This window comes from Alosa pseudoharengus, unplaced genomic scaffold (genome assembly GCF_046254945.1).
Source record: "Alosa pseudoharengus isolate Yale_2024_CS ecotype anadromous, Long Island Sound unplaced genomic scaffold, YU_APseudo_1.1 YU_APseudo_1.1_scf_40, whole genome shotgun sequence".
Classification (NCBI taxonomy): domain Eukaryota; kingdom Metazoa; phylum Chordata; class Actinopteri; order Clupeiformes; family Clupeidae; genus Alosa; species Alosa pseudoharengus.
In genome coordinates, this window is record NW_027468775.1 from 196344 (window position 1) to 223470 (window position 27127).

The following is a 27127-nucleotide window of genomic DNA, read 5'->3' on the forward strand; positions in this document are numbered from 1 at the left end:
TTCTCCATTTACTGTGCACGGATTCCAGAACTCAGAATTGTGTTGCTGCTGCACAGAACATCTGGGAAGAGTTCATCAGGAAACACCATCCTGGGCAGAGAGATGTTTGACCTGAAGAGAAGAACAGCTCAGTGTGTGAAGAGACAGAGAGATGTAGCAGGCAGACAGGTCACTGTAGTCGAGGCTCCAGAATGGTGGAATAATCGCAACCTCAAAGACACTCCTGAGCTCACTAAACAGGAGATTGTGCTCAGTGTGTCTCTGTGTCCTCCAGGACCACATGCTGTCCTACTTGTCATAGATATTGATGATTCTTTCACAATTGAAAAAATAATAAATATTCAGGAACACCTAGAGCTTCTCGGTGGTGCTGTCTGGAGTCACACCATGGTGCTGTTCACCCATGGAGACTGGCTGGGAAACACAACGATTGAGCAGTACATAGAGAGTGAAGAGGCCCTGCAGTCTCTAGTAGAGAAATGTGGGAACAGATATCATGTCCTCAACAATAACAATAGAGGTGACATTACTCAGATTACAGACCTACTGGAGAAAGTAGATGAGATGGTAGCAGGAAACAAAAACTGTCACTTTGAGATGGACCGAAAGAGACTGGAGGAAGTGAAGGAGAGGAGGAGGAATGAAGAACAGAGAGCAACAGAAAGACGGATGAAGGTGGAGAAGCAAAGACAACACCTCCAGTCACTAAAGCGTAAGTTATATTTGTACTGAAAAACCCTCAATTTTTATTGAGTTAAATAATCTTAAGGGTCTGGCCGATGAATAATGTAATGGGCCAACTCGAGGGGCGGCACCAAGCATTTGAAAATCTCAGTGCACGCAATTGGATAACACAATACGACCAATGTTTACTGACTGATTCCGGACTTCGACGCAATTGGATAACACTACTGTCATCTGTTTAGCTCGCCTCTGGCCTATATCAGATACACCAATGTGATTGGCTCGCCGCAATACAAGTGACAAAAGTAACGTGCATCATTACTCATTGCCTTGCCAGAGTGTCTCGCAGAGACAATTCAAATTGTGCTCTTGCAAGAACTCTGGATTTTCCAGGGTAGCAACATTGTAAATTTGCTTTACATTTGATAGGCTAGATTTTATCTGCCTGTTATTTTTAGCTTCAAATTTTTTTTTAGATCATGTGCACCACAGGGTGTAAGTCCTTGTGAAAAAGAAAGACACATCAGTTTACACACTGAGGTTTACACATCAGTCAGGCCACTGTCAACTGTATCTCCAAAGATGCACCAACATTTACCAGTGGGGCTGTAAGTGGTGTTTACAAGGTGTATGCACTTAAGGTGGTTAATTAATTAATTAAAATCCACAAAGTCATATAATGTGAAATATATGTATATATTCTTTTCAGCAGGGAATTCATCCCCGTGGCCAGAGTTTAGAGTTGTGCTGCTGGGATACAGAAATGCTGGGAAGAGTTCATCAGGAAACACCATCCTGGGCAGAGAGGAGTTTGACCTGAAGAGAAGAACAGCTCAGTGTGTGAAGAGACAGGGAGAAGTAGCAGGCAGACAGGTCACTGTAATCGAGGCTCCAGGATGGTGGAGGAATATCAACCTCGAAGCCACTCCTGAGCTCACTAAACAGGAGATTTTGCTTAGTGTGTCTCTGTGTCCTCCAGGACCTCACATTCTCTTACTGCTTGTACAAGTAGATGATTCTTACACGCAGGATGATATTAGAAACATCCAAGAACATCTGGAGTTTCTCAGAGACAGAGTCTGGAGTCACACCATGGTGCTGTTTACCTGTGGAGACTGGCTGGGAGACACAGCCATTGAGCAGTACATTGAGAGTGAAGAACACCTCAGATATCTGGTAGAGAAATGTGGGAACAGATATCATGTTCTCAACAATCAGGACAAAGGTGACAGAACACAGATCACTGAGCTGATGGAGAAGATGGAGGAAATTATCTCTGGAAACGGAGGCCGTCACTATGAGATGGACAGAAAGAGACTGGAGGAAGTGGAGGAGAGGAGGGAGAAAGAAGAAGAGAGAGCAACAGAGAGAATGATGAAGGTGGAGAGGCAAAGACAAGACCTCCAGTCACTGAAGCGTGAGTTGTATTTGTACTGAAAAACCCTCACTTTTTATTGACTCAAACAATCTTAGTCTCCAGGTTATAAAGCATTACATTACAATTGTGAATATATAAATAATTATGACAATGGTAAATTGAGTGAAATAACAAAATTAATGAAGTTTGAAATTAGCACTATGTAATAGCCTGGCTAGCGCCACCACTTCTCAATGAGACGTGGTCTGGGAACCAAACGTTAATTTTCTCGTATTTGAAAAAAAATGCCCAGATCCGTTTATTGGGTGCCACGGATGTCTATCACATGCGTCTGTGCATAACTCATTCCCTATCTCAGGCGAAAATTTGCTCCATGGTCTCCAGGCTTCCTTAGCAGCGTGAATCAAATCGCGCGCAAGGCAGCATGGGAACACCCAGGCTAACTATGTAACATAATGGTTTGTTTTACTAATGTTTCAGGGTACTGCAACTGATATTATCTTCGAATAAATTAATTTTGATAGTGTATGTGTTATAGTTATGGTTACGCTTTTGTCCAAAGCGGCATACAAATACAAAACAATATAACAGGGAATAAATGAAGATATTGGTCAGACTTTAATAAGGAGAATAGCAATAATAAACAACAATGTCAATTCAATCAATAGCCTAATGAAATAAATAATGAAAATGAGGGAAAAAAGCAATAATAAACAATAATGTCCATTCAATCAATAATATAAAAACAATAACATGGTAAGACTTCATTAAAGAAGCCCTATGCAACAATTTTAGCCCAAATGACCTTAATTATGCAGGTTGAGAGTCGTTCTGATGGTTCTACAACACTTTTTGGGTCGTTTGGTGGGTGCTTCGTCTCCCCCTAGTGCTTCTCCGCGGAAAAAACGAATATGCAACTTTCTGGTCGCGGACCGAACACAACCGGATGTAACTCAGCGGAAGTATCCAAACGCGCCTCGAAAATGTAGTCAGATTGTAGTTTCTAAGAAGACTGCAAAACGGACTCCGACTTGGCTTTGTTGCTGTTGAAATTGTAAGTAGCCTACGCTTGGGTGAACTTCGTTTTTGTAATGTGATTTGATAGTTTCTTGAACAATATGCTTGCTCGACCGTTTTATTGTGAGTCCTGTATGTGTTTACCTTGGTTTCTTGATGGCTAGCTGGCTAGCTAGTGGGGTTTAGCATAGTGGTCACTTGCTACCGAAGCTGCAGGGGGAGCTATGTCGTGAAAAATGCGAGCCCAAATCAGGCGAAAACCCAGAAACAGCCAAGGAATAACCAGACCTGCATAGGGCATCTTTAAGGAGAATATCAATAATAAACACAATCAATTAATCAACAGCCTAATGAAAATAAAACAATATTATACAAACTATAACGCATAAGAAGCGCTTAATGAACTGTTGAACAGATGTGCCTATAGACCCCTCTTAAAAGACCTAAAACTATCACAATAACGGAGAGCACTGGGCAACTCATTCCAACATAGAACCATTGAGGAAAAGAGTCTTGAATTTGACTTAGCGTTTATGACTAGTCGACACAACAGACGCTCATCAGAAGACCGCAGTGGGCGGTTGGGGATGTACATGCAGACCCCTACGCACACGCATCAGCGAACACCGTAGCAATATTAGAAGCGGTGATGAGTGAAATCCTGTCGCCGCACATTTTAAGAAATTTGCGCACAACATCAGTTCCCTGCGTTACATATTTAAAACGAGACATCTGTAGTTTCGCCTTTTTCTTGTCAATCAACTTCCCGTGACACGCAAGGTTTCAAGATGGCGGCGCCCGGAAACTTTGTGAAGGTACTGTCTGTAAAAATCGTTTTGTAAATAAACTACCTGTGCTTTTTCAAAGTTCTCAATGTATTGTTTTAAATGTCAGGGCCCTCGGAAGTCTATCAATGAAGTGTGGAGCTTGTAAATGGTGTAAAATAGTGATTTATTTGCATGGCTAGCCCGATGCCCGAGGCACCCCCATTGTAAGCCTGTTGGTAGCATCGGTATCAGTCCCATATCAGCCCCATATCAGTAAAGTTACTCAGACCGCCTATTTTCCACCTGAGAAACATTGCCAAAGTGCGGTCCTTTTTAACTCAACAGCATGCAGGAAAAACGAATCAATGGCTTTATCAATAGCAGGCTAGACTACTGCAATGCACGTTTTACTGGTCTCCCCAAAAAACATATAACATATTGGAACTCATACAGAACTCTGCTGCTAGACTTTTAACTAAGACCAAGAAGAGAGAATACATCACCCCTGTGTTAGCTGAACTGTACTGGTTCCCTGTTTCCTATAGAATTGATTTTAAGGTTATGTTAATTACTTACAAAGTTCTGAATGACATAGCAACATTATATATTAGCCTGGAAAATCCAGACCCTGATAATCTAGAAAGATTAAGGGTCTGACCACGAACAATGTAATGGCCCAACTCGAGGGGCGGCAACAAGCATGCATTTAAAAATCTCACTGCACGCAATTGGATAACACTAGACCATGTTTACTCTGAATGATTTTGGACTTCGACGCAATCGGATAACACTACGACCAATGTGTACTTTCCTCCAACGTTGCAGCGCTGTCTTCATCGCTTTAGCTGGTTCCCCGGAATGTTGGGGATCTGAAAACATACTTGCATAAGAGAGCCTTTAGTTAACTCATTATTTTGTAGACTACTTGTTCAGATTATTGTACATTTGACTGCTGCCAATAGAGCAGGTTTCTTCCTTGCCACAGTTACCATATGGCGTGCTTGTACAGGGTTAAGGCTGCTGGTTGTTGTGTTTCTTAAACCTCTGTATGTAAAGTCATACAATCACAACACATACTAAGATCATACTAAGGCTAACCGCTTAGATTCCGCATCAACGGGGCCTAAGCATTTATTAGCAAAGTCTAATATACTACTATACTACTAAGTATTTCTGATATCTTGCTTATTGGATCATAAACAGCCACAGCAACGGAGAGGAACGACTGATAATGACTCTTCTCTATTATTCTGTTACATGCTCCAACTGTAAAGCACTTTGAGCTGCATTCTGTGTATGAAAGGTGCTATACAAATAAAGCTTATTATTATTATTATTATTATTATTATTATTATTATTATTATTATTAGCTGTATCACCAAAAGGCACCAGATAGCATATAGGCAACATCTTACCAGTCCCAGCAGGGCTGTTGGTGGTGATTGCAAACATTGCCTTTTAGGTAGTTAGCTCGCAAGATTAAATCCAAATCTCCTCATGTCTTGTCATGTATTATGGTGTTATGTTTCTTAATAAGTATAAGTATATATCAGGGTTCCTACGCAGTATGGAAAACCTGGAAAAGTATGGAATTTGATTTTAGTAATTTCCAGGTCTGGATAAGTATGGAAAAAAGAAACAAGGGTACAGTATGGAGAAATATTTGTGTTTCCAGACTATTGCATTTGCAGTACTAATCAATTCACTCAGGTCATAATGAACCATTCCTACTGTTGTGTAGCTTAACTGTCAGTCCCCATCGTCAAGATACAACTAAGATACAACTAAAAATGACTCAGCTAAATGGACGAATTTTAAATGTCATTTTTTAATTCACTTCAGTTGTCCATACCTTTGTTTTCACCGAGTTATCCCAAACCAGATGTGGCCACAATGTCGAGAATATGGTCAGAAAAATCTACCGAGAAGTTTGGAAATTTTGAAATGGAAAATGTGTAGGAACCCTGATATATACTCTTTTGATCCCGTCAGGGAAATTTGGTCTCTGCATTTATCCCAATCCGTGAATTAGTGAAACACACTCAGCACACAGTGAACACACAGTGAGGTGAAGCACACACTAATCCAAGCGCAGTGAGCTGCCTGCTACAGCGGCGCTGTGAGGGGTTAGGTGCCTTGCTCAAGGGCACTTCAGCCGTGCCTACTGGTCAGGGTTCGAACCGGCAACCCTCCAGTTACAAGCCCGAAGCGCTAACCAGTAGGCCATGGCTGCCCCACGTAATGTAACCAGAGATGAGTGACCACATTGCATGATAGGAATCAGTGTACGCTCTCATATTAATCACCATGGCAATACAATATGACTGTTTAAAATAAAAATTGTTTAAAAGACAACATAGCACATGTACAACTTATTTATTAATTCTATTTAGCAGGAAAAGTATCCCACCAGTCAGAGTTCAGAGTTGTGCTGCTGGGATACAGAACATCTGGGAAGAGTTCATCAGGAAACACCATCCTGGGCAGAGAGGAGTTTGACCTGAAGAGAAGAACAGCTCAGTGTGTGAAGAGACAGGGAGAAGTAGCAGGCAGACAGGTCACTGTAGTCGAGGCTCCAGGATGGTGGAGGAATATCAACCTCAAAGACACTCCTGAGCTCACTAAACAGGAGATTGTGCTTAGTGTGTCTCTGTGTCCTCCAGGACCTCACATTCTTTTACTGCTTGTACAAGTAGATCATTCTTTCACGCAGGATGACATTAGAAACATTGAAGAACACCTGGAGCTTCTCAGTGACAGAGTCTGGAGTCACACCATGGTGCTGTTTACCCGTGGAGACTGGCTGGGAAACGCAACCATTGAGCAGTACATTGAGAGTGAAGAACACCTCAGATATCTGGTAGAGAAATGTGGGAACAGATATCATGTCCTCAACAATGAGGACAAAAGTGACAGAACACAGATCACAGAGCTGATGGAGAAGATGGAGGAAGTCATCTCTGTAAACAGAGTATGTTACTATGAGATGGACAGAAAGAGAGTTGAAGAAATGAAGGAGAGGAGAAAACAGCAGATGCAGAGAGCAGAGGACACACAGATGTGTGTCTACAAGCAGAGATCTGCTTTTCAATTCTCAGGAAGTGAGTATATTGATTTTAATGTAATTTGACTTTCATTGATATTAACACTTTGAGTGCCAAAGACGCAATATTGTGTTTTTTTTGTTCCCATGCGTGGAGTGCCAAAAACAAAAATATATATAGCGTTTTTAGCTTTTTTTTCTAAATTACAAAAATAGACACTCTAACACACCTTATGTGAACTGAAATAGATGACGATCAAAAACTCATGAAAATGCACGATCTGGACATTTTATCTGGACATTTGATCATAACTCGGCTTTTGATGGTTGCCGCTTTGGGTCGAATCAATGACGCATGCATGGCAGGTCAAAACCAGGCCATTTATTTTCGTGGGTTTATCAATAGGTGGCAGTCTCGCCAGGTCTCGCTAGGTCACTTCCCGGACACTTTACAGGCAACACCTCAAATTTCCTAAAAGGCACTAAATCTCCATTTCTAGAAAAAAAAACAGGGATTTTGATGAAAACTAGCCACTGTTTAGCTTGGGATTTCTCAGGAACGGAGGCATGTAGAAATAAACGGTTTGTACCCACTGAGAGCTTAAAGTCTCACCTTACAAACGAGCCAAAGTATGTGTCCATAGCTATAACATAGAATACGCTGTGGCTCTACAAAAATTGTCAACAATGATCTAGATTGCTGGCACTCTGGGAATCAGTAAAAGTGGAAACATTGGGGGGGGGTATTTTTTATATGCTGAGTCTATATTGTTCATACTGCATATCCAGATTTATTCTGCTCTCATAATGGTATTGCTAACACACTACACATATCACTACTGTGAATCATACCACTGCACTATAGCACTATAGATCATAAACTGCTTTTTTGCACTTCTGGTTAGACACTAACTACATTTAGTATAAGTATAAGTATATATACTCTTTTGTTCCCGTGAGGGAAATTTGGTCTCTGCATTTATCCCAATACGTGAATTAGTGAAACACACTCAGCACACAGTGAACACACAGTGAGGTGAAGCACACACTAATCCCGGCGCAGTGAGCTGCCTGCAACAACAGCGGCGCTCGGGGAGCAGTGAGGGGTTAGGTGCCTTGCTCAAGGGCACTTCAGCTGTGCCTACTGGTCGGAATTCGAACCAACAACCCTCCGGTTCCAAGTCCGAAGCGCTAACCAGTAGGCCACGGCTGCCCCATTTCGTTGTCTCTGTACTGATTTTGAATCTAATCTAATTTAATCTAATGTTATGTGGAAATATTATATTGTAAATGGCATTATTAATTGTTTTGAAATATTTCATTAATATTACCACAATTAGTATGTTTCTTTCCTCAGTGGGTTCTTTTTTAGTATGAAGAGTGGAGCATGAGTGTGTTTGGTGTTTGTTTGAATCCTCTGTTGTTATTTTGACAGGGACATGGAAAGTGCATCGTTCACAAAAATTGTGCTGGGTCTAAGAAAAGGCCCAATGTGTTTTTGTACTCTATATATTAATTCATATTAAAATATATGAACTGGGCTCGTGACTATACCCATTAATCTAAACGTTATCATACCATAACAATAAATACCACTACACTGCCCTCTGTTGGACAAAAATATCACTGCAGCCAGTGTTGTCCAGTATGGGTTAGTGGAGTTAGCAGTAGTGACACACTCATCTGTTACTACCGTGGTGGTTGCCAACGGTCAACTTGCCAACCTCTTATACAGTGATGCATTTTTCTATTTCTCAACAGGTGATGCTCCATTCTTCTCAAGTGTGAGGGTTGTGCTTTTGGGATATTATGATGCTGGGAAGAGTTCATCAGGAAACACCATCCTGGGCAGAGAGGAGTTTGACTTGAAGATAAGAACAATTCGGTATATAAAGAGACAGAGAGAAGTAGCAGGCAGACAGGTCACTGTAGTGGACACACCAGGGTGGGGGAGAAATGAGACCCTCAGAGACACTTCCTGGAAAACCAAACAGGACATTGTCCAAAGTGTGTCTCTTTGTCCTCCAGGACCGCATGCAGTCCTTCTAGTCATACGTGTAGATTTTACTTTCACAGAGGCCTACGCAAAAAGTGTCAGGGACCATTTGGAACTTCTTGGTAAACATGTTTGGAGTCACACAATTGTCCTTTTCACCAATGGAGACTGGCTGGGAGACACATCTATTGAACAGTACATTGAGAGTGAAGGAGAAACCCTGGAGTGGATCCTTGGGAAATGTGGGAACAGATATCATGTCCTCAACAACAAGGACTGGACTGATGATACACAAGTAACAGAGCTGCTGGAGAAAATAGAACAGATGGTGGTAAGAAACAGAGGAGCTCACTATGAAAGACCACAAGAAGAGAAACCAAAAGAAGAGGAAAAGGATAAAAGGGACAAGAAGGGGACAAGATGGGCGATTCTCTTCAGAGGTGCGTTATGACACAGTATCCCCACTTAATTAATGGGTCATTCTGTGTCAAATCATCACACTTTTGGACTGCATCACCACAGATTTGAATGAAACTTGGAATGCTGATTTTTCTAAAAAAGTCATGAAACTGACTGAAAAAATATGATACCTATTTGTATGATCTATCTGTGTAATCTATTCATTTTATCAACTCAATGCAATTGTTAGAGTGCTGTGCTTATGTTATGATACCCAAGCTTAGTCACCACTACTGTAGCTAAGAAATTATGAGAAAATATAGGACCTCTTATCTTGTTAGTTACACTACTAAATTAACTGTTTTTATGTTTTATTTATAGATTTGCTGAAACGGAATAGAACAGATGACCAGAACAGAGACATTGATAAGGCTGCAGCACGATTGGAAGAGTTGAGTCTACAGGGAAGCATGAAAACTCCCCCAGAGAGTGAGTACTAAATTACTCTCTGTGAAAAATACATAATGCCAGTGTGACCAGGAGGAGTAGTGCCAGCATTTAGGAATGATACTGTAGCTATAACGCATAATGTATGCTGTAACTGCATAGGCAGCATGGGAACACCCAGGCTAGTAACTGCAAGAGATAGATAGACAAAACAAAACAAAGGATGTCTTTTAAAAATAAAACAGTGTGTATGCTGCTCTCAATCAGGCTGTTTAGAAAAAGGTACAGTACCAGTTAGTCATAAACTGATCAGGAGACACTGCTGTGGCAATGCTGATAAATACCCTTACAAAAATGAAATGTTTGCGGTAGATTTGCAGAAAAATTGGGAGTGATTTGCGGTAAAACAAATGAGTTCACTGGAAAATATTGTCAGAAGTTTGCCAGTGTTGGCCGCTATAGGCAAACTTCCAGCAAGCAAGTTCTGGCAACAAACCAGTTCCCAACAAACGTAACATGCGCAAATCAAAAAGTAGGTGAAAAGTAATACCTTAAAAAATAGCAAGGAATATCCGCACACAAGCTCTCTTTTTTCTGTTTATTAGAGTTACACCATAATATAAGTCAGACTGATAGTCTGATGTTAAGGCTCAAAAATGTTACATTAGGGTATATTCCTTGCTATTTTTTAACAGCAAGAAGTTTGCCAGTATATGACACACATTTGATGCACATTTGCTGCAACATTGCTAAAGGTTAACAACTGTTTGCCAGAAACCTAAATTTGCATGTGAAAGTATGACCTTGCCACAAATTTGCGCTAACTGTTCGCCAGAAACCTGAAATTTCTGCAAGGATATAAAACAAGAAAGGCCACTATGCACCAAGCAGACTTCAAAGTCCACACTGAGATGCCGGCTGACTGAGTTGCCATGTGTTGCCACTTGAGAAATGTGGTGGGAAATTAGAACTGCTTGCAGTGGAAATTCTGTATTTCAAATGGTCAGTGCTTGAAGTGGAGAAAAAAAGGTTCCGGTACTCATCATTCACATATATCGTACGGTGTATCGATTATCAGCGAATGTATCAGCTAGTATCGATACATCAAATAGGCTATTATATTCTTCATTCTTACAGTGATTTGCGGTGTATCGATTATCAGTGAATGTATCAGCTAGTATCGATACATCAAATAGGCTACTATATTCTTCATTCTTACAGTGAATAAAAGATACTAAGGGCCCTATCATTACAGTCTAATGGCGGCCTTACATTGTACGATTTTGGTATGTTTTCACAGTCAGCGACTACATTTCCAAAGTCGGACAGAAATCATGGGAGCGCGCTCCCGTCAACTAGATCGTTAAGTGTAAGGTGCCAATCTTAGCAGTTTTAAGTCAGTCGGAATTAGTCCTTTTCTAGTTTTGCCGTTACGACAATATCAAACATGTTTGATATTATCGCAAGTCTTTCTAGTCGTGGCTCATGCAAATAGTGAACTATAAAAACCATGACTTCTCTCTCTCCAACACCAAACAGGAAGGGGCAAAGTAGGCGACAGCTGTATGATTATTTGTTATTCTTATATTTGTCATTTCTTATACATATTTAGTCGGCTCTTCCACGTGACAGAACAACTCTATCGGTTAGGAATGTCACGCATGAAACAATGCTGCAGAAACACGAAAATACGACTTTGAGACTATAATTTCAGTTCCTGTTTATCTATTGCATGATAATTATATGGTAATAATTTAAAAGAATCTAGTTGCAGTCTTGTAAATAGTGACCCGGCAAGATCCCTAGTCATTGCAAAATCATAGTATGTGACTTAAAACTCTACTACTTGTCTTTAGATGTGAGAGGGTCTGAGACTGTAGTCTTTCAAAAATCTTTTCCAAATCTTTGCAAATCTTTCTAAAGTCTCTCAGTGTAAAGAGGGCTTAAAGCGCATCGTCACTAGTCAAACGCTTATTCAAATTTAGTAGGATGTCCAGTCCACAATGGGAGTGTTTTCGTTATCAAACGTTGAGCGCATGGCGCAACAAGGTGTTCCTAGGTTTCTTAATCAGTCATGGGTGTGATTGGGGCGTAACATCATTTAAACCAATGAGAATGACATCTGTCATTCCCTTTCACGGTGCAAAGCACAACATCAAAGAATGCATCAGTATTTTGACAGTCTGACATTTGAAGGAGTCTGCTTGCGAGACCGTATGGAACAGTCATTCCACTAAACCATGCTTTACTAAAACTTAGCATAGCCTTTAAGCATTTGCACTCATCTATTATTTGAACTCATTGGCAAAGTGAAACTAACTTCACCATGGTGTCAGTCAACGACAAGGCAGTTATACGCAGTAAGTTACTTTCACTATTGACTGACAATGGGTTACCATCAAAAACATAGGCTGGAAAAAGCAACACTTACCCTAAAATTTTTCGAATGACTGAATAAAATAACGTTTATCCTGCAGAGTTGCTTATTATATCTCGTGATAGTGCGTCTTCAGCTGTGCTCTCGCCTAATCACTTTTAACCGTCATTACCAATTTGCAAATGCATTGTGAGATGTATTTCGTAATATCTTTATTCTAATTGTGTTTCCCATTGTAGCCTAATCGTGTAATTTCTAATGTTTTGCATGGATGTGCGCTGGTGTGCGTTCATGGAGGATAGAAGGATGGTGCGTTGTGCACCCACCAATATGACTGTTGTTGACAATGCGCTCTTAAAATAACATAAACCACTCGCCATAGACTTCTGACCAGGTTTCTCTCTCTATTTCTCTTGGCGTAATCAGGCTTGGAATTTCTCCATTTTAGAGGCAAGGCCACTTGGCCTTCAGTTGGGCATATTTGGTGGGGGGCATAAAGGCCACATGTCAGGGTACCAAGGCCAAAGTTAACTATACAGTAGTAGGCTATAAAAATGATCAAAGTTGTATTTAGCCTATTCACAGCAGTAGACCTGCATCACTGTATGAAACATATTATATAGAACCAGGGTAGGAATTTCACGGCGGCCACGACGGCCATGGCCGTCGTAGCCCCTTGGGTTGGCCGTGAGGCCCCTTTCAAAATCAGAGGTTTACAGGCCACGGTGGCCTTGGTGTCCCCTTCTTTCAATATTCTGCGTCCTACTAATAGCGATTTTTATTTAGCCTGTGGCCTGTCAAAATTATCTTAGCATTCACAGCGCAAATTAATTTAGTCTTTTACGCAGTGGAGAAAGTGACAGCGCAAAAAAGAAAGTGCGTCAAAATTCACCCAGACATCACACAGACATCACAAGTATCACATGAAAGAGCTTTTTCTCAGCTTTTAAACGATGTTTGCCGATAATTGCTGTGTTGAACGGTTCGCGAGAAAAGTAAATAATATAATTCAAGTGAATCATACATTCTACTGAAGGTTTTGCGTCCCATGATCTCCCTACCCATTCATCTCGGTGGAATACTTTACGAACCCTTCTTTTAACACATGACAAACCATATATCAGAATAAACAAGAGACCTTACCGAACACAAAGGTGTAAAGCAGTCCCCTGTACAGTTAGCCGTTCCAGAGTAATCCAGTTTTGAATTTGCAGTAAAGTTCGACATACATGGATGTCTCCAAATTTGGGCTTTAAGTTTTACAATGTGTTTAAATTGTTCCACATGATTTCATAACGGGCCAAATACAAAATAAATGTTACAAATATCGCCTAGATATTGGTAGCCTAAATCAGAGGACAGCTGACTAAGAGTTTGTGAAAGTAGCCTTAATGATCACAAAATGCTAAGCATGCATCTAGGCTATTTGAGTTTCTTAAAGCTGAGCTGTGCTTAAATTGTTCAATACATGATTTCATAACAGGCCAAATATAAAATAAATGTTATATATAGCATAGATATCTGTAAATATTAGATGATCAGATGATTTATATGATGAGTTCTATGTAATATGTCATGTTTCATGTTTTTGTAATGTTTCATACAGTGATGCAGGTCTACTGCAACGAATAGGCTAAATACAACTTTGATAATTTTTATAGCCTACTACTGTATAGTTAACTTTGGCCTTGGTGCCCTGACATGTGGCCTTTGTGCCCCCCACCAAATATGCCCAACTGAAGGCCAAGTGGCCTTGCCCTCAGAATGGTGAAATTCCAAGCCTGCATAGAACTGTAAATCATCTAATCATCTTATATTTACAGATATGTAAATATTTAACAAATGTTATATTTAACATTTATTTTATATTTGGCCTGTTATGAAATCATGTATTAAACAATTTAAGCACAGCTCAGCTTTAAGAAACTCATAGCCTAGATGCATGCTTAGCATTTTGTGATCATTAACGCTACTTTCAAAAACTCTTATCCTGCTGTATATCCTCTGATTTTAATATTTACCGATATCTAGGCGATATTTGTAACATTTATTTTGTATTTGGCCTGTTATGAAATCATGTAGAAAAATGTAAACACATTGTGAAACTTAAAGCCCAAAATTGGAGACATGCATGTCGAAATTTGCTGCAAATACTCTGGAACGGCTAACTGTACAGGGGACTGCTTTACACCTTTGTGTTCGGTAAGGTCTGCTGTTTATTTTGATATATGGTTTGTCATGTGTTGAACGAAGGGTTCGTGAAGTATTCCACCGAGATGAATGGGTAGGGAGATAGGTGCAGAACCTAGAATTTATGATTCAATTTAATCATATAATTTACTTGTCTTGCGAACCGTTCACCAAAGCAATTAGCGGCTAACATCGTTTAAATGCTGAGAAAAAGCTCTTTCATGTGATGTGATACCTGTGATGTCTGTATGATGACTAGGCTACTTTGCGAGTAGTTCAACTGAGAAGAATAGGTGAATTTGGACGCACTTTCTTTCTTGCCGTGCGCTGTCACTTTCTCCACTGCGTAAAAGACTAAATTAAGATTATTTTGACAGGCCATAGGCTAATAAAATACGCTATTAGTCGGACGCAAACCAGAATATTGAAAGAAGGGGGCACCTGTAAAACTCTGATTTTCAAAAGGGCATCACAGCCAATGCAAGGGGCAACGACGGCCATGGCCGTTGTGGCCGCCGTGAAATTCCTACCCTGGGCGTAATGCATTTTAGGTGGTGTACAATAGCGATTTTTAGACAATGCGCTAGGCCTCTCCCTAGGTTGTTAATTACCACACCCCTGGGCGCATTGTTTAAAAAATAGACGTGCAAAATAAGAAAACTTTGCGCCGGGTGGAAAACGAGTTTTACGCCATGCGCCAGGGTGCAAAATAGGGGCCTAAGAGATATTGGTGATGACTCACAGTGTGCTTACTGCTTAGTCCTATTTACAGACCTGCAAACTGAGACGGGCGGAAAAAGATGACATATTTGCAAAGTTAACCCTTGTAGGGGGGTCTGGGTAGCCTAGAAATCTAGATCTATCTCAAATTTAATTTGCTGCCCGGGCTAGTCTAGCAACTCTCCGTTGGCTTGCGAGCTGGAAAAATTGAACTTCGATAGGGCCAATCACATTGTGTAGAGAGTCGTTAGGCGGGCTTAACATAATGATTGATGGCAGAGTTGAAATGGTTTGGCGTGAATTCCCTGCTACTTGGCAAACAGCGTGACACGAGTTAAGCTTTTTTTTTTTTAAGTTTGAACTAGCCAACTAGCTCTGCTGGAGGGAAAACGCATGGGACTCATGAGTTGTAGCGCTATCCTATTGCGTGCAGAGGGAATTTGAAAGACAACCAATTATCCCGCCCCTCAGAGTGAGCACTGTGAACGGTGAGTCCCCAGACCCTAAATTTTAATGTGAGGCTCGTCAGGCTCAACATGTAAATAAAGCATTCTGATGTACTCCGAGAAGAAAATAAAGGGAACAAAATGCCATTGGTTTGAAAACACTGAATTGCTTTTTTCAATTGATAAGACAATTTTGTACATGAAATGTAACTATATTTCACTATATTATCAATATCTGTAACTCCATTGCTTCTAGGCATAATTCTAATTGCAAATTGCTTGCCATACAGTATCTGATTTTTGGCCTTTAAACGTTAAAACAGCTTGCCATGGATGCACACACTCTGCCAGGTCATGGAGCAACGGCAAGTAACCTAATCGAACGTTTTTCTGCTTTCAAGCTTATCCAGTGTGTTCCCATTAACACACAATAGTTTTTAAACACTTTCTAACTTGAGAAGAGAAAAGTTTTAAATGGGGAAAATTACCAGAAATCTTAGTCACTTTTAAGCGTGATGCTAGCAGGCGAAATCCTAATGGTCTGATCTAAAAGTGGTAATCGCCAGACTCCGAGAACGGCTGGATGAACTGGAGAAAGGAAACAATCAACTGTTTAACTTGAGGGGAGGTGGAAAATGAGTGTAATTCCCCAAATGGTGGAATATCCCTTAAAGGTGCCATGTGTAAGAATTGAGGTAAAAATATCCAAAAAATGAGATACACGCATCAAAAGAATGAGAAGAAATAAGGGCGATGATGTCATTAAAAAAATGACAAGGTATAGTGCTGCAGAGATATCAACCTGAATTAGCATGCTAAATTACTAGCCACAGCCCGACAGGTGTCATAATTCCAGTTTGGCCATTGGAGGCGGTATGCGGGCAACATAACCGCCAGCCAAACTGCAATACACGTTTCTCGGTTGTTACTCTAGGGTAGACCAACTAACTTTCTGGAGGTATACTGCCCCCATCTTTTATGGAATGTGGAGTATGAATTGATTTTTTGGCGGACATTACACATGGCAGAGTAAAATATAGAAGTGCCCATACTGTGTACCGGTGAGTACCGGCCCACTTCGAGTACTGCACATGGTGTTATACTGTTTTATACTCTGTTTCAGTGGGCGGAGATGACAGATCGGAATCCTCAGGCTATGGCACATACGGCTCAGGCTATGGCACACCTTCTGCTGAATGGGGCTCCCAGGAGTCCATAAACACTGAGTGGAATTATCAGGGCAGCACTGAAGGGAGAGGTGAGTTACCACTCTGGTGTGTTTTGATCTGGGGTTTGGGTCAATGTACAGTACAATGTGAGTCGATTTTGGACAAAATTGTCTGCTAAAAAATATAAACTCATGCTAGTTGACTAAAAAGAGGAATATAAAATCATCTTTTGGAAATTGATCTTAATGCCTTAAGTAATAAAAATGAGGAAATATCCAACATTTAAGGACATCAGTTTTCTTTGTGAAGTAATAATGTTTATTACACGGCTCTTCATAATGCTGCAAAATGCTCCATTCACTTGAATAGGCCTTAGGAACATTTGGTGGTCTGCTAATTCTCAATAACAGACCGTTGCTAAGTATAACAGACCACTGTCAAGGAAAATGGGTTTTGTGCCCGTATTTCATATCACTATGCAAGGACTGGAACTTAATTCAAAAGCGAAAGCAGACGGTTGCAGACGGCAGCTGTGTTCTAAAGAATGTTTGATTCAAGTTCAGCGAACTATTTGTTACTCAGCAAAAGCCACGATGAAACGGTAACAAATAGGCTATAGCCTAGGCTATGTAGGCTAAAGAGTCATATTGTGGGGAGTTCATTGTTTCGTTTTGGCAAGTAGCCGTGTAATAAGCGGGATTATAGAACGCCAGTCATTATTGGGAAATAGGTCCCTTCAGGGCGGAACAAGACCCCTCCGCTGCGCGTCGGGGTCCGGTTCGCCCTGTCGGGACCTATTTTCCAATAATGACCGGCTTTCTATACATTATCCCTTACATATTTAAATAAATAAATGTTCTTCCTTAAAATACAGGGGTCATACAGTAAATATTCACACCCCTATGTTAAATTCCCATAGAGGCAGGCAGATATTTTTAAAGGCTAGTTATTTCATGGATCCAGGATACTCACCATTATTAAATTATTCTCCAATTCATATAGGCAACTATCTATTTTTTTATCTCGATGTTCAATTTGATTAGCCTAGAAATCTAGACATACCTTAGCAGCAAATGTAATTTGCAGCCAGGGTAGTCTAGCAACTCTCTGTTGGCTTGGTCAGGCAACATACAGCATAAACTGTGACAATTCGACAAAAAAAGGCAGGGTTTAAATACCCTAACTGATTGGCACAATGAGAGACAGGTGAACAGACAAAATGGAGGGAAAATAACAAACACAGGAAATTACCCCAATGTCCTTTTAGGCAAGTCTCTCCACTCCGCAGCCATATTGCAACACTTTTTGGGCACTCATCGGGCATCCTATTCGGCAGAAATGCGTGTGTGCAAAGTTTCACGACACCAATCTTGCTTCAGTGGCTAGTTCACAACACATGATTGGCACGATGTCTTCACAACACACCATATGATTGGCTCAATGTATTCACATCACACCACATGATTGGCTCAATGTATTCACATGTCGACGTTTTGCCGAGGAAGGGGTGGGATATGTGTAGACAACGGCCATATTGGCGTTCCAAACTAACCCCATGCATTTCTTTGGAGGATTTTTTGAGTGCTGTGTCTTCTTATTAGAAAGTCTCTGGTTACCCAAATAAGGACATGGGCTTGGCAACAGGCACATGACTACAGCACATGGCCAGGTCAACAAAACAAAGTCATACACATTGACAGGTAGGGAGACAAAACTAAGAGTCCAGAGAGGTATTCCATCAACCTCGCTAATGAAGGCGGCTCAAAATGAAACTTCTATCAGGCCAATCACATCATGTATAGAGTCGGCGACAGTTACGCGTGAATTTCCTGCTACTTGACAAGATGGATGTTGCAGCGGTCTTTAAATCATGACTCGAGTTAAGCTTTTTTTAAATTGTGAAAAGTTTGATCAACTAGCCAACTACATTAGCATTGCTGGTGGAAAAATGCATTGGAGTCATGTAGCGCTATGCTATTGCGTGCAGAGGAAATTTGAAAGACAATCATTTATCCCGTCCCTCGGATTTAGCACTGCCAATGATAAGTTCCCAGACCCTACATCTTCATGTGCGTCAGGCTTGTCTGGCTACATTTGATGACTTTCAATGAAAATCCTGTAGATGACGCTTGTCGAACAGAAATCGAACAGAAATCATCTAGTATTGCCTTCATTTTACAACATATGTTTTGGTCTACTTTTCTACCTCATGCACGAGCAGAGATGAAGCTGACCTAAACCTCGCTTGAAATGGAATGGCTTCAGCCCCAAGTGAAATTCTATGCTAGTTCAAGCCAGGCTATGTTTGTCAAGCGCCGCCTTCATTAGCGAGGTTGATGGAATACCTCTCTGGACTCTTAGTTTTGTCTCCCCCTACCTGTTAATGTGTATGCATGGCCGGATTATCATGACCTCGGGCCCTGGGCACAAAATCGGAATAGCAGGGTGTCCGCGGGGTTGTAAAAAGTATTAAAAGGTAGTAAATGAAATTAGTCAAATTTAAGGCCATTTAAAAGTATTAAAAAGTAACAAACGTCATCTGATGAGGTATTAAATTTTCGAACCACTAACTATGATGTTTTCCATTTGTGTTAAGTGCAGGCCTATCTCCTAAAATTTGCGTGAATTTATTTATATTATATTATTTATTTGTGCGAGTAGGACCTGAGCGATATGTCAGTGTGCGTTCGCGGTAAAAACTTTTAGCACCCCCTCAAACTCTATGCTCAAACTGGATATACGGCTGGCTTACTGCCTAAACTTTTGCCAAAAGTTCGCTACCATTGACGATGTCATGGGAAATTTAATTTTTTCGGACATTTGGTTAGAGGACTCGAGATTCAAAGACTGGCTTAGGCTAGTTGGCAACAGCCAAGAGGCTTATTCCCACGTCTGTAAAAAGACAATAAATGCCCCTGGATGGGAGTGAATGCCGTCAGGTCACATATGGAGTCTACCAGAGCCGTTTTTCTACCGCTCTGGAGTCTACTAGCCTGCAAACAAGAATGGGCGGACGTAATCAGAGGTGGCAGAGTCGACTGCCTGGCTCATCGGCCACGTAGGGCTACTGTCTCCACATAAATATGCGTCATTAAAGCTATCAGTAAGTCTATGCTACCAGCTGTCATTGTCATCCAAAAAAGTAATCATTTGCGACATCGCGTTTTCAATGACACAGGCTGTAAGAGCAGCAGACATAGCCTAAACTAGGCCTAGCCTACATACAGTATCACAATAAACCATTTTCAAATTAAAAGTCCCCATAAAGGCAGAAGGCATTTTCATTCAAACAAATATATAATAAAATGAAAGGGGAAAAAAACAGAATTTAACATGTAAACATATGCACATGTTATAAGGGGTTATTTGCAATGAGCTACCCCTGCCTTGACTACAGAATAGAGGTTACAGGCCTGATAGGCCTGACAGTGTTGCTTTGTTTAGGCTATAAGATAAGGTTTAGGCTATAAGATTTAACATTTTCTACCCTCAGTAAATGTCATGTTAAGGTTAGTTTAACAGGTGTTACCTTTACATTATTCAAAGCTTGCTCAGGAGCTATAGGGTTACTCCCTTGATGTAGTATGTGATGAGATCAAAGTCCCAATAGACTTGCTTAAAATTAGTTGAATATAAGAACCTGTGTAGGTTTGTATAGGCTGTATAATAATATGCTATCAATATATTATAATATAATATATTTTAAGTCAAATTGTCAATTAGTTTCCACAAAATTCCCCAGAAGTCACCATTTAAGGGGTTATTTTTCAAAAATTTCATCACAGGGAGCATGCAGGCCCAAAAGTATTTTATCACATGGGGCCCATATTCTCCAGGAGCACCCAATTAATAATTGGTATTTTTGTAAAATGTGACAGCCTATTTTTGAATGTGATACCTTGACTGGCAAATTATATGAGACAGCAAGGGTGTGTGTGTGTGTGTACTGCGTATGGTCGTGGGTCTTTTTAGAAGAAAGTCCAGTATACCTTTTCTTATTTTTATTTGTCATTTTGTCTTGATTGAGATAGAATGATAGTGAAAGAAAGAGTGTGGTGCTGGAGAAGTGGTATGTGCTCTTCCTACACATAACAATGAAATAACTTTTTTATCTTGGGTTAGGATTAAATAACAAATAATTGTGTATAGGCCAGTGTTTCTATTGAAGCAAAAAAGGAACAAAGTATACAGTAACTGTAATAAGATACTTGATTTGAATTGTAAGCATTGCTACACTTTCTTACTCAGAAAGTTAAGTAACAAAAATGACAGTAATCTGTTACTTTATAATTAGTAAACACTGAATTTCGAAAGGTTGCCGCTAGTTGCAGCTCGAAGTCGTGTTGGTATTAAACAATATTGTGAAGGTATTAAAAAAGGTATTAAAAGGTATTAAATTCAACTTAAGAATTTCTGGATATACCCTGTTAATAGGAAGACTAATAAGGCTACAATAGCTTTTGGCCACGTTATATTCAAATTTGACTAAACTCAGAGGCCTACTCAATGCTAGACAGTTTTATTATACAGTCTCTGCTACAGTAGGTTTCTATGGAAGTTGCAAGAATACACGTAGTTCTATTAAATGCTGTTAAATAATTAAATAGCCTTCCGACAGGTTGAAGCGGAGCTTTGCTACCAACGTTATCGGGTAGTTTCAGTGAATGAATGCTCATACCACCACTTAAGTGAATTGGCTACACAGGTGGTTAAGAGTAGAGTTTTACCAAACTTCCCAAACTTTTCCACGACAAGGCCCCCCAAATACCACTAGGTTCTGGCCAAGGACCCCCTTGATGTGTTACTAAACCCATCAACAATACTACAGCAAATGTAAAAATACATTAAGCTAATCCTAATAATTATTTTAGCCACAAGCACTTCGCGATGGAGCATACCGTGTGTAAAAATTGCATTTGGGGCTTTCTGCTATATGAGAGCTATCACTCTACTATTATTCTCAATTATTATCATGGAAAATATAATGTTCAGATATGCGACAAATTATTATAATGGCATTGTATTTTTCAAATGTATTTATTTGTTGCTTTTATTTTTCCATCCAACTTGCTGAGGCCCCTCTGGCACCCCCTCGCGGCCCCCAAGGGGGCCCTGGCCCCCACTTTGAAAACCACTGGTCTAAGTGAATAGATTACGTGAAAAAAGCAAGATAGCGTAAGAGCAGCTACACACGCTACAAACAGTCGCTACAACAATCCCACAATAGGCATTTCAGCTCCCACAACAGTGCCAGCTTTCCTTACCAGCCTTTGCAGTCGCCCAGCATCCCTCAGCATAGAAGAGGACGCTGACAACAACAGACTGGTAAAACATCCAGAGGAGCTTGCTGCAGACATTAAAGGACCACAGCCTCAGGAAGTGCATCCTGCTCTGCTCTCTGTTGTAGAGTGCTTCAGTGTTGACTGACCTGTCCAGTTTATTGTCCAGGTCTATCCCCAGATACTTGTAAATGTTTACCACCTCCACATTGACCCCCTCGATGGGGACTGGCAGCAGAGCGGGCTTAGACCTACGGAAATCCACCACCATCTTGTGTTGAGTTGTAGGTGGTTGAGTTTGCACCATTGCACAGAGTCCTCCTCCAGGCTCCTGTACTCCTCCTCCTGCCCATCCCTGATGCACCCCACAATTGCAGTATTGTCTAAAAACTTCTGCATGTGGTATGACTCTGTATTGTAGCAAAAGTGAGACGTGTACACAGGGTGAGCAGGACTGTGGAGCTCCGGTGCTGCTGATCATTGTCACATTACAGTACCCCCTTAAGCCCCCATGTTCATGCCCCCAGAGTGTAGCATAACTGAGTAAAGTGTCTGTGTTTTAATCAAATTAAAAAATAGTGTCCTGCGTCCTCTCTGACTTTTGTCAACATTACTCCATACCACTCAATGCTTGGCTAAAAGAAAAACATGACATCACCATGAATTTATTTGGAGAAAACATGTAGCCTGCATGTTTTTTGACAGAAATTACCTTTTTTGAGTGCATGTGGCTGTGCTTCTACAAACATGTTGTCTTTTTTTGGTGAGCAAAGGTGCTGATCATCTCCATTTCTTTGCTTAGAGCCCATGTTCCACATTAATCATAGGCTAACACAAATCGTAGGCTCATTTAGGACATCACTAGGCAATTAATGCATTACTTATGTTGTAATGAAAAATGAAATAAGTGAATTGCAGACAACATGAACCACAGATTCTTCATTTAAACCAGAAGGACACTCAGAGGCAGGCTTCAGCCAAGTTTCCCTTTCACTATCATGTTAAGAAAATACTTTGAGTTCCTCCCTGTTGGATCATCTCCAAACTTGATTTTTTTTCCCTTGGCTTATGCTTCTCCAACAGGTTCGGTGAACTTTTTTTATAATATTGTATAAGACTGACAATGGCAACAGAATCGTTATAACCCATGTCCTGAAATTGAATTGATGTGTAACTTTAAAAAGGAAAAACAGAGGAACAGAAATATTTCAGATTAAGAATATTTCTGTCTCACTGACTTGTGTCAACATTTCCCCATACCACTCACTGCTTGACTAAAAGAAAAACATATGCCGAACATGGACATAAACTTAAAAGCTCTTTTGTGTGATACATGTGATGTCTGTGTGATGAGTAGGCTACTTCGCGAGTAGTTCAGCAAAGAATGGGTTAATTTGGACGCACTCTCTTTTTTGCCGTGCGCTTTCTCACTTTCTCCACTGTGTAAGACTAAATTAATTTGCGCTGTGAATGCTAAGCTTAATTTGCCAGGCTATAGGCTAAATAAAAATCGCTACTCGGACGTAAAGCAGAATATTGAAAGAAGCGTGCACCAAGGCCACAGTAGCCTGTGAACCTCCGATTTTCAAAGGGGCATCACAGCCAATGCAGGGGGCAATTCTTCTCTTCAATTTCCCTTCCAAATTACTTTTTATTGTCTGAAGACATTGATCGCAAGAATCTAACATTCTAAGCAACAGCAAAGCAAAGCAACTTCACTTTCATTTTTAGGGTACTACAAATGTCTGCAGCAACTAACCAAAGTGCAGTCGGTTCTCTCCCCATGGTTTTGGAAATCACACACACTTGCTGCATCTGGAGGCCCACGCATAATAAGGCCTACTATGACTATCACTCTACACGCCCCCTGTTGCACGTCACGTTTTAATTTGCTAGCTGATCCTGCCTCCTGCCTCCCCAAAATGCCGGATCATGTGAGCAAATCAGCAGGCCGGCACATTTTCAACTAGTTTTCAGACACACAATGCTGCAAAAAGATGTCTCCTCTTCCCGCAAATTTTGCATGATCTCTGTGTGAAAAGGGCTATACAGGCACAGTTGAAGTGATCTCACTAAGATGTAAATGTGCCCACATGAAACCCCTGCAACTGCCCCGACGTTATGCTTTCTATCAGTCCATTTAGCGATACCATGACCAGGTACGGCATATTCAATATTCCTTTTGTTATTTCATCATACATACACAGGATACAATACATCGCCACTCTTTTTACATATACATTATGGAAAACATCTCATTTTACTGTACCAGTCCGTATCTGTACACAATGTCCAGGTTTTAACACAAACTCCAGTCCCATTGTTCTAAAACTGAACATGAACTAAACTATTGGGTGGTGGGGTAAAGGTGTGGCCAGACCTCTCCCTTCCAACATCACTGGACCGTTACTCAGACTGAGCCTCTCAAATCTAAATTGCCAAAAGTATCATCAGTGTAGACGTTATGGGGGTGGTGGAGCACTGAGCACATTTCAGCCATCTTATTTTTTTTATTGAGATATGCCTTTTATTTTCACAGGTGATAAAGTGTTTTATCTAGAACTGTCAAATGTTTCACATGGGCCTGAAGTCATTAGGGACGATTCCTCAGAAAACATTTTTCTGGACCAAGAGGATTTGGATTCTGTAGACAATGCTGACTGGAGGACAGACATGAGAGGACTGTCTGATAATATGGCTGAGTATGAAGATTTAGATTTACTTTCTCATACATTCATTAAAAAAAGGTTTTATGTACAGTTGCACCCAGAATTATTGGTGGATGAAAATCTAAATAGATTGGCTTGTCTTCCATTGTGCTTCTTTGTTGTGGGTGATATGAAGGCTGATGTTTCCGATGGCAGCTCTTTATTTGACAAACATTTAATGCTTATATCCTAATATCTGAACATGTCTTTGTTCATTGAGGAATTCTGACTGTTGTTATTTGTATTGTATGTGGTTTGTCTTGTATGTGTCTGTCTTGTACTATGTTTTGTGTTGTGTTATGGAGTGTTTATTGTGTCCTGAATAAAGTATTGATGATGATGATCTCCTTTCTTAAAGGTTGGACATTTCAGCTGGTGAAACTCAGTGTATGTATTACAGACCAACAAACTGCTGTAAATCCTGTGAAGATGTTGAAGACACCTCACACTGGATTCTGATGGAACCCTCTGTTTCCATGGAGACAGGAGTCCCAGTGTATAAACACAGCTCTCCACCAGGAAGTTTTGAGTGCACAGTGTCTGGTTTGCGCTGGGTGTGTGCGGTTGAAGTCTCTCTACAGTATCACTTTAATGACCCCCATGTATTCAGAGCAGAGCTTGCCATGTTGCAGTATGAGCCAATTGGTCCCTTGATGGACATCAAAGTGCTCTCAGGTGAACTGTTGGAGGCTCATCTGCCCCATTTTGCCTGTCTGGAAGGTTCAGACTCCTCTCTTAGAGAGGCTGTGAGAGTTCTGCATGGGGTCAACAGCAGTGTGACTCTAGAGAAATGTGAACTGACCCGCTTCCACGCAAAGCTCCTCAAGCCCTCCTTCTCACTGACAGAAGTCCTGGTGAAATTTGGAATCCCAATGAAAGCCCATCTGGATGTGTTAATTTACCGGACCAGAGTGACGCCCCTGGTTCTACTCACATACGTTGTGCCACGGGATGCTTCCATGATTCAGGCCGTTGAAAAGGATTTGGTGAGGACCCAAAATGCAAAGGAGATCATAACACATCGACCAGACATGCCCATTTGGATGAACACAAAGTTTAGCCTAAAGGCATCCCCCTGTGATGCTAAGATCTCCCCATCGGAGATCACCCTAAAATACATCAGACCTCCTGACTTATTTCGGGTGGTCGTTGACAATGCAGAGGACTCCTTTGATTTGGAGATACTCAGTGATGGCAAGTCCATATGGAAAGCGACATTGGAACGTTTTGAATATGGTGAGACTGGAGAAATGGCACGCAGTCATGAAATGCCGTCAGGAGCATCCAGACATTCCCGAGATGTGATACCCAGAGAAGCGGCTTATACAAGAAGAACTGCCAGGGTTGATGAGGAAGAAGGGAAAATGGCCTCCATGTCAAACAAAGGTACGTCACTCAGCACAACCTTTTTAACCACTGATTGTGTATTTATAAAAAATAAGTTTTTGTTTGTTTGTTTTACCTTATTTAATCGTGTTGAAGTAAGGCTGAGTAGAGACACTGGCATCAAAAGAGGTTTTAAAATCTTGAGCCTCGATGATCTCTTCCTAGATCGACTGTCCTGTATTCGTCTTGATCTCATCGAGAGGACATCAGAAGGCGTACTGAAAGGTCTGGTGTTAAGACTTGAATCCCATCAGCCTCCTGTGTTGAACAGGATTGAAAAAGAAGTCATCCAGCAGAGGACCAGTGTGCTGCAGGACCAGGTGACCTCCCTCATCGACATGATTATGAAAAAGGGGGACAAAGCGTGTGGCATCATGCTCTCCCTCCTTAAAGAACTAGATAATTACCTTTATCAAGACCTTATCAAGAAAGCACAGAACCTTTCTGAACGCGTGTAGGAAGAGACCCTCCCATGCTGTCGGTGGAACGTTTGTGTGGTGCATGTGGTGAGGACTGTGAAATTAGAAAAGAGTTGAATGGTCATGTCATCATCATTATAAGGGAAGAGGACTGATGCACATCATGCATGTGTGAACCAATGTGGTAGAGCCTTCCTTTCTTCCTGTAAGCTCTGCCCACTGATCTATAAAGAAGTGTATAGAGAGAGAGAGAGAGAGAGAGTGGGTGTAAATGTGTGTATGTTTGTGTGTGTGTGTGTGTGTGGGGGGGTGTTATTGGTGGTTCCCATGCACAAGTGGCAACATGACAACATGAACTGACAACATGAACTGTGTGTGCAAGAAGTGTTCTTTATAGATCAGTAAGCTCAAGGCAATCCAATCTTTTCTCTTCTATTGTCCCTTGTTAGTGGAATGCGCTACCAATTCCTACCAGAGCAGGGGCTTCCCTCTCTATTATTCAAAAAACCTCCTGAAGACACAACCCTTCCAAGAGTATCTCCTCTCTTAGTACTGCTAACAGCTGAACATGCTTTATCTAGCTCTTACCATTACCCTGTCTTGACCAAGCCCGGAGTGGCTAATTGGGAGCTTCGGGAGGATTCCCGATGGGCCGTTAACATTTTGGGTCGGTCTGAATATTGTGAGTTTAAATATGTTGTT

General features: G+C 40.9%; 2 protein-coding genes across 2 annotated transcripts; both read left to right on the top strand.

Moving 5' to 3' along the window:
- Positions 1–14: 14 nt before the first annotated feature.
- LOC143103426 (GTPase IMAP family member 8-like) lies at positions 15–25219 on the top strand (the record flags this gene model as incomplete). Its single annotated transcript, XM_076267207.1, has 8 exons — positions 15–712; positions 1394–2101; positions 6240–6947; positions 8651–9325; positions 9666–9773; positions 16588–16722; positions 24452–24614; positions 24979–25219. Coding segments are annotated over exons 1-8 (3348 nt in total), but the record flags the coding sequence as incomplete, so codon positions are not given.
- LOC143103434 (NACHT, LRR and PYD domains-containing protein 1 homolog) lies at positions 25210–26878 on the top strand. The gene is made up of 2 exons (XM_076267214.1): positions 25210–26006; positions 26172–26878. Exons 1-2 carry the CDS (start codon positions 25244–25246, stop codon positions 26462–26464), a joined length of 1056 nt encoding a protein of 351 aa, XP_076123329.1. The 5' UTR covers positions 25210–25243; the 3' UTR covers positions 26465–26878.
- Positions 26879–27127: the final 249 nt, after the last annotated feature.

What these genes read in the sequence shown, in the direction of transcription:
- LOC143103434 (XM_076267214.1), top strand. Translation starts at nt 25,244, where the DNA reads ATGTTGCAGTATGAGCCAATTGGTCCCTTGATGGACATCAAAGTGCTC. An exon ending in GGCCTCCATGTCAAACAAAG is followed by an intron (nt 26,007 to 26,171) that starts GTACGTCACTCA and finishes ATCTCTTCCTAG; the next exon opens with ATCGACTGTCCTGTATTCGT.